This window comes from Manihot esculenta, chromosome 11 (assembly GCF_001659605.2).
Source record: "Manihot esculenta cultivar AM560-2 chromosome 11, M.esculenta_v8, whole genome shotgun sequence".
Taxonomy (NCBI): Eukaryota; Viridiplantae; Streptophyta; class Magnoliopsida; order Malpighiales; family Euphorbiaceae; genus Manihot; species Manihot esculenta.
The window spans coordinates 2020991-2032083 of record NC_035171.2 but is presented as its reverse complement, the minus strand read 5'-3'; the positions used below and the strand labels follow the sequence as shown (position 1 = coordinate 2032083).

At 34.8% G+C, this 11093-nt stretch overlaps 1 protein-coding gene across 2 annotated transcripts; it reads right to left on the bottom strand.

The window, feature by feature from the left end:
- Window positions 1–6531: 6531 nt before the first annotated feature.
- Window positions 6532–8969, bottom strand: LOC122725120. 2 transcript variants are annotated; one of them, XM_043961832.1, is made up of 5 exons: window positions 8594–8969; window positions 8364–8513; window positions 7979–8162; window positions 7654–7819; window positions 6532–6792 (listed from the first exon to the last, which is right to left on the bottom strand). In XM_043961832.1, exons 1-4 carry the CDS (start codon window positions 8912–8914, stop codon window positions 7803–7805), a joined length of 672 nt encoding a protein of 223 aa, XP_043817767.1. In that variant the 5' UTR covers window positions 8915–8969; the 3' UTR covers window positions 6532–6792; window positions 7654–7802. The 2 variants fall into 2 exon arrangements, with proteins under 2 accessions (XP_043817767.1, XP_043817768.1); XM_043961833.1 differs by lacking the exon at window positions 7654–7819.
- Window positions 8970–11093: the final 2124 nt, after the last annotated feature.

Below are 11093 nucleotides of genomic sequence, written 5' to 3'. Positions count from 1 at the left end.
TATTGCAGTCTTTCCAGGAAAATCCATTAGTGTAATGGCAAATTTTCCCTACAATTCCCATATTGTTTGTCATGGGTTCAACTCTCACACACTCCCCTTCTTATTTTTTCAATCTTTTAATATTTGTTACTGTAACCTGAATTTAGATTCCACCTTCATACTAGGATTAAACTTTGTCTGGTTGGGGTGAAGAGAACGCTAGAATGGAGGATACCATCTCTACAGACCAAGAATGTGCAGGTTCTAGTGGTTGGAACGCTGGTTTTTCCTGGGGGTAGGGTGGTAGAGATAGTGAGAAAACAAATATGATAAATACATCAAATTCAAATAGTTGGTCTGGGTGGGATAGGAAGGCAACTGAGAATCAACTGATATCTGGTAGGAATCAGTCACTGCTAGTTTAGATGCAGAAGTTGATGAGCTTATGGAAGATGAAATTGACCGGAACCTGTCCCCAGAGCACACATTTGGTTCTGAGAAGCCCATCTTTGAAAACACTGCTGAATTTCAAGAAAAGCCCTGGTCTAGTTGGGGAACAGATACAGCTGAAACACCAAATGCACTCTCCACAAAAGCCCAAGAGCAATCTGACAAGTCAAGTGGTTGGGATACTGCAGCTACATGGCAGACAAAATACAAGGAAAATACTGATGAGGCAAACGCATGGTCTGGTTGGAGAACAACGAAAACGGAAGAATCTGATCTCCCTGCGATGAAAGTGCAAAAAAATCCTGACCTGTCTAGCAGTTGGGATAATGCAGCTGCTTGGCAGAAAAATGTCAGTGGAAGTACTGAGAAAACTGGAATTGAGAAAAACTCTTGGTCTGGTTGGGGAACGAGGAAAACCGAAGCACATGATGACCTTGCAATGAAACCTCAAGAAGAAACTGGAAAATTTGATTGTGAACGAAACCTGGATTCAGGTATCTTATTTAAATAAACTTTTGTCTGGTTGGGGTGAAGAGAACGCTAGAATGGAGGATACCATCTCTACAGACCAAGAATGTGCAGGTTCTAGTGGTTGGAACGCTGGTTTTTCCTGGGGGTAGGGTGGTAGAGATAGTGAGAAAACAAATATGATAAATACATCAAATTCAAATAGTTGGTCTGGGTGGGATAGGAAGGCAACTGAGAATCAACTGATATCTGGTAGGAATCAGTCACTGCTTGTTTAGATGCAGAAGTTGATGAGCTTATGGAACGTGAAATTGACCGGAACCTGTCCCCAGAGCACACATTTGGTTCTGAGAAGCCCATCTTTGAAAACACTGCTGAATTTCAAGAAAAGCCATGGTTTGTTGCTTTCATACGGTTGAGGTAATGAAGAAGAATGCAGTAGCCTGTGAAGATCTGATTCGTAGTTAAAACCTTCATTATGACACTTTTGGAAGGCTGTTGATTTGGGATTGATCATTTCTGTAACTTTGAAATACCAAGTACTCCTAAACTGTATGACATGAGCTTAGTCCAGCATTGAATATAATATTATCATTGAAGATCCAACATGAGTTGCTAGATTTGTTACTTTTGGCCGCATAGCTTCAGATTTGAGAGGACTTTAGATTTGAGAGGACTTTCTGCGTCAACTTTGGCTTCTGGTAGAGGGGATAAACGATTCCAACAATGCTAACAAAATATATTATTGCGAAAAAATTATCAAGTCGTTCTAAATTCAAAAATTGAGCACACACATCATCATATTGTTTCTTTAGAGTGACTCAAATTTTAGAAAATGTATCACTCTTTCGCCATTTCAAAATCTAATACTTATTGTTCTTTTCAATAACCATCACTTTCATATTTTGATTTAATTGATATCATAAAATAAATAAGCTATTAAGAAAGCGCGATTAGAGTAAATATGTTTCTTTTATTATTATATTGAATAAGCTATTAAGAAAGCGCGATTAGAGTAAATATTTTGACTAAGCTGGTAGCTGGAGTGCTAGAAAAGAACAGCTTACCTCCTGCAATTTTTACATCCTTTTGTGGTGGTGCTGACATTGGTCAAGCAATAGCAAAAGACACACGCATTCCTCTGGTTTCATTTACTGGCAGTTCAAAGGTATCTCAATATTGTGCCTTGTTAGAAATTCCTTCATTGTTAGCCTTGTCTTTTGTGCTTGGTCATTTTATTTGTGAAATTTGATCTATATACTAATCTTTGAGCCATTAAATATATCTGTTTTATGCCATGAAGTTCTGTATATATAATACATATGTTCAGAAATCTTTTGGGACTGGATTATTTCTGGTCTTCTCATCTAATTAATAAAATGTGCAGTTAATATATTTAGATCCATGGCAGTTTCAACTTATGAAATATTATATTTTTCTCTGTTCTCTTAGAAATGCGTCCTGTTTGATATTTTTGTCTTGTTTGCTCTGGATTTATAATTATATGAAATCATATTACACTTGTGCATTGACAAGAGTAATCCACTATAATTTATCTGATAATTTCTCAAGGAAACTATGCATATTCTACAGGTTGGCTTGATGGTGCAACAAACAGTGAATCAGAGATTCGGTAAATGCTTGCTTGAACTAAGTGGAAACAATGCTATAATAGTAATGGATGATGCAGATATTCAGTTAGCTGTTCGTTCCATTTTGTTTGCTGCTGTTGGGACAGCTGGTCAGCGGTGCACAACATGTCGTAGGCTGGTATGCTGATGAGTGTAATATTTTATTTGGAGTCACATGGTTATACTAGTAAAAAATTTACTTATAGAACTTTTCCTTGCTTGTGTTTTGAAGCTTCTTCACGAGAGCATATATGACAGAGTAATTGATCAACTACTTAGTGTATATAAACAAGTTAAAGTTGGGGATCCGTTGGAAAAAGGTACCTTGCTTGGGCCATTGCATACTTCTGAATCAAGAAAGAATTTTGAAAAGGGAATAGAGACCATTAAGTCCCAGGTATGCTGTAGTTTCCCTCTTTGGCCATATTTATCCAGCATATACATTATTTCAAACATAAGAATTCTTCTCTTGTGAATTGCTTGAGCTTTCCAGGTTGCAGAACAAATTGGGAATTTGCAAGGACTTCAAATGGTTATTGGACAAATCATTTGAAAACCCTAACAAATTAAATTTTAATTTAAGATAAGTGTAACGATTTTCAAATAAACAAGTCTTATATGAAGTCAGATTTAGCCTGTTGGCATCCAAGTGAATTCCAGTCAAGATGACACTTAATTTGTTGCTTTCATATGGTTGAGGTAATCAAGAAAAATGCTGTAGCATGTGAAGATCTAACTTGTAGTTGAAACCTTCATTGGTTATTGATTTAGTCACATATGAATGGCTTTTGATTTGGGATTGAATCATTTGGTCAACTATGTTAATCTACCATCTATAATTTTGCAGGGAGGGAAGATCCTAACAGGCGGTTCTGTTATAGAATCCGAAGGCAATTATGTGCAGCCTACAATTGTTGAGATTTCGCCAAAGGCAGATGTCGTTAAGGAGGAGTTATTTGCTCCTGTTCTTTATGTTATGAAATTTCAGGTAGCCTCTTGGTTAAGTCTTTTTGTTTGGTGGGTTTTTAAAGTAAAGGCAATTGAAAATTTCTTAATTGTCAAGGTTCAAATTATAGTATTTCAATCACTATTGTTTTAATTGTAATTGGCCCCCTTTTTTTTTCTCATAGTTTTTTTTTTTTAAAAAAATTATTTTGATGCCTTAACCTATTAATTTTTATATATTTTCTGTCATTTTGCTGGATTTTGTTTGAGCTGCTTTGTGGAAACTTGGTTGTTTGTGCAGACTTTACAAGACGCGATTGAAATAAACAATTCAGTGCCTCAAGGACTAAGCAGTTCGATCTTCACCCGCAAACCTGAAGTTATCTTCAAATGGATCGGGTTAGTGTTTCTACCATGAATATAGAGTTAAATATATATTTTGATTAGCAGTTTATCTTCAAAAGCTTTGGATGAGGGGGATGTTTATAGCTGCTTATCTTCAGAATTTCAAATCCTTTTGCATCATGTTTGGGGTGAAATTTTTTAATTGGAACATCTATGGTAACTTTTCTTATTCTGGCATCAAATCTAAATAGAAATAAGTTCTTCACAATACATGAGCTCAAATTATTTGTATTTTTTCTCGGAATATTCCATTTTTCTCACTCAAATAGACATAATGCAGGCCACAAGGAAGTGACTGTGGCATTGTGAATGTAAATATACCAACAAATGGTGCTGAAATTGGTGGTGCTTTCGGCGGCGAAAAAGCTACAGGAGGTGGCCGTGAAGCAGGAAGTGATTCTTGGAAACAGTACATGCGACGATCGACTTGGTAAATTTGATTAAACACTCCAATGGCTTCATTTGCCTTATCATCTCAATTTGCATGGCTCGGTCAGATATTTTGCATTGTAAAAATTCAGTTATGCCTTTCAAATCAATCTCTCATCTGATACGCCATAAAAAGAAGGAAATTAATTATTTTATTTATTTATTTTTATAATTGTTCGCTGGCAGTACTATAAATTACGGGAATGAATTACCACTAGCACAAGGCATCAACTTCGGCTCATAGAAACACATTAAGGTCAAGTACAAGTACAAGGATTTTTCTAGTATGCCTAAAATTTAGTTCTGCCTTTATTTATTTATTTATTTTTATTTTATGTCATTGCAGAAGCATTCTGGGAGGTTGAGAGCAAAGCTTCGGGCTTAGAGCTTTTGTGATTACAACTAGATTTTAGCTAGTGAAAGAGTCGCTTGACAAATTATATTGATAATAATAGTTCACTGCTTCATCCAAATTTAAATTGTTTTTTTATTTTCCATTTCTTATTTTACATAAGTGTATGAAATGGTTCTATATGTCATAGTTATAATAAACAAAATATTTTAAAAAATCATTGAATGAGGGAAAGTGAGGTATTTATCTATCATTCAATACCTTAATAATTAAAATTAAATAAAAAGATATTGGGAAATATTATTAAAAAGTTTGCTCCCATTCTTTCATCAAATAAAGGGCTTTTTTTTAAAATAGAAATTCATTCAGTCTTTAAAAATATTTAACTTGGCATTTTTTTGGCCAGATTAAAGAGGTAGGAAAATTAAAAGAGTTGAATTCAGGATCTTCATGGTTTAATTTTGGTGGAATTACTACAGGTCTAAGTCCGTTTATCCTTGTCAAATACGAAAGAGTGTATTGAATTAAATTATTTTTTTGTTCAAATGATTGTTTGTAATCACTAGGTGGGTTTTGTTTTTTGAGTTAAAGATATAACATTAACAAGAAGCAGGTTACAGATTACATGTCTATGGCCCTAAAGGCTCACAGCAACTAACTCCCTAAGACGCAATAAGCAGTGAAGGGCCCTATGCAAACTAAACTGAAGAGACTCTAGTCTACTGGGGATTCGACCAGTGATGGAAGATCCAAAAACAAGCTCCCGCTTAACAGATGTCACCCTGGGCTCTTGATCTGGCAAAATGGAAACGACAAGGAGAAACTTCAGAGGAATTCCGGTAAAGCTATCTCATTCTCTTGTAGACGTTGAAGAAGCGGGAGCCAAAACATAGTAAACGTATTCAAAATGTGCCAAGACCAAACCAAATTGGAATCTGTTGAGTCCAGTGAAATTTATTCCTAAAATAATTTGTTCTATCTTATGTTTTGGCACTTGGAAAAGGTAGTAATCTGTGGATGTTATTGAAACAATACTAAAATTTTCTAGTATATAGGTTTGCATGCATAAATGCAACTGATTTCATTTTAATTTATAAGACTACTTTAAAACCGAATAGAAAAAGAAAAAAAAGTCATTTTTATGTGTCTCTTTCTTTTATAAATAAAGGTAAATGTTGGGCTATAGCCATAATGATCATCATTGAAATTCAATGGAACATAATTCTTACTAAGAGTAATGGTGACTCTTGAGGTTGACCAATTAAACAAAGTAGTTCTCTCTCATATCTAAAGCCTATCATAACTGCAAGCCTTAATGGCTCATAACCAATTACTTGCTCAGGTTTCTCCAAGTCACCAATTTCATAATTTGCTTAGGGCAATAGAACTATTGATTCACCACCCTGGAGATACTAGGCATTCAAAGCTTTATCAACACTCTTCTCATCTTTGAAAACTACATAAGATGATTCTGGACAGTTAAAGTTATTGGGGTGGGTTTTCAAAGTCCACTTCAATGTTTGTGCTAAGCAAGCCATAGGAGACGTCAACGTTTCTCTAGATACTATACTCGTCTTTTATGCCTCAACTGAGAAAACTATTACCCTTAAGGTGGAGGGTAACAACACAATTGATAATATTCAGGTGAAAAAATCAGGCCAAAAAGGTATCCATTAGACCAATGCTGATCTTCATAGGAAAGTGTCTAGAAAATCGCCAAAATCTGGCTAATTAAAACATTCGAAAGGAGTCCACTCTCCACCTTCTCAGGCTTCACGGAGGAGGAGTGCAGATATTAGTGAAGACATTAACCATTAAAAGAAAAAAAAAAATTTAGGGGCAAGCTAATTTGTTAAAAGAAATAATGCCTAATTACATATAGTACGCTTGTATTTTCTTAGAATTTTAATATAAGCTAAAAGAGTTTTATTTTCCAAAAATAAAAGTTTCATGATCTATCCATAAAATATTTAGACTGGAAAGGCTAATTCTCAACCATATCAAACAAACTATTGTCCCATCATCTACAAATTCTCTAACCAAAAAAAGTTGTAAAAGCAACCCCATAGATATGGTGTCAGTTTTTGCATAAAGCACCTTCCAGTATCCTCGTATCTCAGTTAGCTTTATCATCTACAGTAAATAAACAAATAAGCATCAGTTAGCTTGTTCATTAAAAGAAAGGCAAAAAAGTAACAGCACAGGTAAATGAACTGAATTATGGGAGTGAATGTTATAGACAACATAGATAAATTATAATTAATTTCAAACTCAAGTATTCTGAACCACAGGGAAAAAAGTGCAACAATTATCCCATTAATACCAGGTAATATCAACCATTAAAAGGTTGTCAAAGCAAATAACACAGAAGATATAAAAAAGACAAAGCTATATAAAAGACAACAGAAAACAAAAAATAAGCCCAGCATTTGCCTAAGTGTAAGAGAGGCTGTGAAAAACTAGCATCTTTCTTGTTTATTTGAAATGCTAACGTACTTAGAAGCCCTAAAATGGATGGTGCTGATTTAGTGTAAAAAATTAAAGGTAGAGATCAATTTAGTACACATTTGTCTCTTATTTCTTATCTGATGGTCTAGATTTATCTTTACACAGAATATTAAAGGCTTAGGATGAAAAGCTGGGATCCTTATTGCTATCACAGGGGTAAGTTCCTAGTGATAGTATATCTAAAATAATAATAATAATGAAGGGATTGATTTGCCAAATTAAAGTGTACATGTCTTCCTGCACAGTGGAGAAAGTTGCTTCCACCTGCAACGCCATTCGATTCTTTCAATTATATGTATTTTTCCCTTGGTAGCATCTTTCTTATTTATTTAAAACAAAATGCTAACATACTTGGAAGCCCTAGTGATGTTACTTTTAGTATTTTTCTTTGAAATGAATATCTCAAAGCAGTTATAATTAAAATATATGCTCTTTTCTGTAGGCTAAATAACTTTATTTCAAGATTAAAAAAAGAAAAATCATAACCTGTTCATAAAGTACGGGCAAGTCTAATAAACGATCATCACTGTAACATAGCATGAACTACAAATTCTCAATTAAAAAAAGCTGTAAAATCACTCCATAGACATGTCTTGGTTTTTATAGAAAGTATCTTCCAGTATTCTCCTCATATTTCAATTAGCTTTGTCATCTACAATAAATAGACAATAAGCATCAATTAACATAGATCATTGGAAAAAAAAATCATAAAAAATAAATAAAAAATCATATAAAATAAAACAAATTAATTTAAACATGAGTAGTGCACAGATATAAATTCTTTTTTTTTTTTTTTAATTTTTTAAATTACCTTCCTTTAACCTGAAAATAAAGACTTGATCCTGGTGACGATCAGGAACCAAACTATAGAAGACCTTAGTTTGATAAACTTTGGTTTCCCCTAGTTTCGTATCTTCAGCTTTGAAAGTTATGTGATACAATCCGATTGATTCAACATTTGCCTTGATAATCTCAAGATGTCTCAGATTTGCACCCTACACAAACATGAAATGTGTGTGAAATTAATAATCTGGAGGTGTATAGAAATAATGCAAAAGCAATTAAGAATATACGAAACTATCGATATTTGTGTCTCATCCGTGAGGAATTCTTTCAATACAATCAAATTATTCAAAATATGCATGTAAATTTGGATAAAATTTACAATATTCAGCATCTATAACAGAGATGTCCACCTTCTTATTCTGTTCCTGGACAGCATATGCAAGTGCCTCTCTGCAGCCTTTGGTATAAAAGCCATCTTCATCTTCCAAATTGACATGACGAGCAACACCAAAGAACAATTCTCCCTTAATTGGCTTGGGATAATCATCAAAATCAAATCCCTAAAGTAGGAACTCAAATCCATTAAAAAAAGGTAATTATAAAAAAAAAAATACAAAGACAATAGTGATAATATAATTACCTCGCTTTCCCTGTACTGACGTCTGTATTTAAGATATACATCCCTCTGCTCGCCCTCGTAATCGGTGTCATCGGATCCATAACCATCTCTGTTACCCTCCGATGGGTCGAAAACTATTACTTCGGAACCGAGTTTGTAAGGATCGAACGGGGAGCCCTCCTCACTTTCCTCACCGTCGGAGCTATCTTCAGCCTCTTCACCGATGGTGCTATCGGCATCTTCATCCTCTTCACCGGTGGTTTTATCGGCAACTCCTTCTTCGCATTGCTTGGGTAGACCATCTAGATCCGTCAATCCTTTTTTCTTTCTGGAGACGTGCATCGTTAGGATCCAGAAGACAACCTCCGTAAACCCTAGGAAGGAAATATTGGGAATTGCTTATTCCCACTGGGATTTATAGCATAGGAATCCAAATATAATAATCAAATTTGTATTTAATCCCTCAAATTTTATCAATTTTTTATTTGGTCCCTCTATTTTTTTCTTTTAGAGATGATATTGCATTAAGCAGTTTCCAAAGAACAAATATCGTTCAGCTTCCTAAGCATACAAGAAATCCATAGGACACATAGGATCTATCCGCATTTTTCTTTCGGCCAAATTCTTTGAACAATAATTGCATTCAACATAACTCTCCATAAGAACACCTTCACCTTTGGTTGAATATCTATATCTCACATATAGTCTTCCAAATTTTTGCAGATATGGAGTTTGAAGATGATGGTGACTGAGTCTTCTCCTGTCGAAAACCTTTAGATAGAAGAGTGTATCTTGATTTTACTGTATAAGAGTCCAAATTCTCATAATGTCATATTAGTTCCTCTTCACATCCCACTGGACCGATAGGAATAGAAAAAATTTTCATGGCAACTGGTCTATTGAACAAAGCACTAACCAGATCGTACTTCCACTACAAAGTGTTGTGACTAATCAAATCTGCTACTAGATTGACTTTTGGAGGGCAGTTAACTGGTTTCTGATTAATCAAATCTCCCTATACAGCAGGGAGACCTAAATATTTATCAGAGATATCCAATTCTTCATTGTGAGGATAGTTAACAAATCCTTCCTCAAACTAAAAGGAATTTTACTGCTAAAATGGATGTTTGAATTGTGGATGTTTATTCTCTGACCAGTTGCTTCAGTGTATTTGTGGAGGACTTCATTGATGGCTACTGCTTCTTCCCTTGATGCTTTCCCAAACAGGAGAGCGTCATCAGCAAAGGACATGTTTGTTATATTTGGTGCACCCCCTTGTAATCTTAAAGCCAGAAAGATGTCCTGCAGCAGTCTCCTTTGCCAGGATGCAAGACAGAACTTGAGTTATGTAGAGGAACAAGTATGGCGACAAAGATTCACCCTGTCTCAACCCTCTGGATGGAAAGAAAGGAGTAGTGGGGCAACCATTCACAAGGTGAGAATCCTTGGCGTTTTGTCAGGATATAGGGGTTAGACATGCAAACAGTTAAACTAAGTATTTGATAACAGTTGATCGAATTTTTATTTTATTTTTTATTTAAACTATATTATTTTTTATAATTTATCAATTACAATTTTTCACATTAAAATTTCTATCTGAGATATTAGGGTTTTCAAGGCTGGAAAATTGGTTCTGTAGGTTATGCCAAAAGTAAGAGTGCTCCCGCAATTGTAAGGAAGGGCTTACATTACTTATTACATCACTTTCATGATTGTCTCTCTTGGATTGTTTGTAGCGAAAATATATGTTTTTTTTTAAAAAAAAAAAAAAATAGAGTGCTCTACCTAAATTTTCTTTGCCATGAACTGTGGATGTAGAATCATCAACATCAGCATGTGCAACCTTTTGCAAATAAACATTCTTAGCCTTGCTATATGATAGATGCGCTTGATTTCATGTAAATGTATGCAGGATATGTGATAATGCATGTGTATACTCCTGGAAATTCATCACTTTCTATTACATTCGATTGCTTTGCCATAATCCAGCATTCTTCACAACATCCCTATCAACACCCACCAAAGAAAAAGAGAGATAAAATTCTGCTTGCAGATCATCCTAGTTCTGTGTGCCCCAGCAAGCTTAGCTTTTACGACATTATAAAAGCTCTGTAAATTGGTGTTTGAAAAAGCTCTGTAGATTTGTGTTTGAACTTACATATTTAGATATTTAGTAACTGCAATTTTGAACTCCTTTGAAAGGACTAAGATATGGAAAGATAGCCTGGATTCCCTTTTTCCTTCTATTGAACATTCATGTTTTTGTGGACGTTATTGGTGGAATTAGGTCTTGAAGCAATAGATCCCCTTTGCTGAGCAATCTGGGATTTGTATTAAAGCATCACCATATCTCACAATTGTTGAGTTATTTTTGACATGTACTTGGGAGGGGGTCTCATGCTGGTAACTATCTTCCCAACTCTGGAATTTGGCACCATAATCAACGTCTTTTGAAGAAAGGTTCCTCCGGTACAAATACTGTTCAGCACTTGGATTTTGATGCTCCAACTCGTATGCTTGC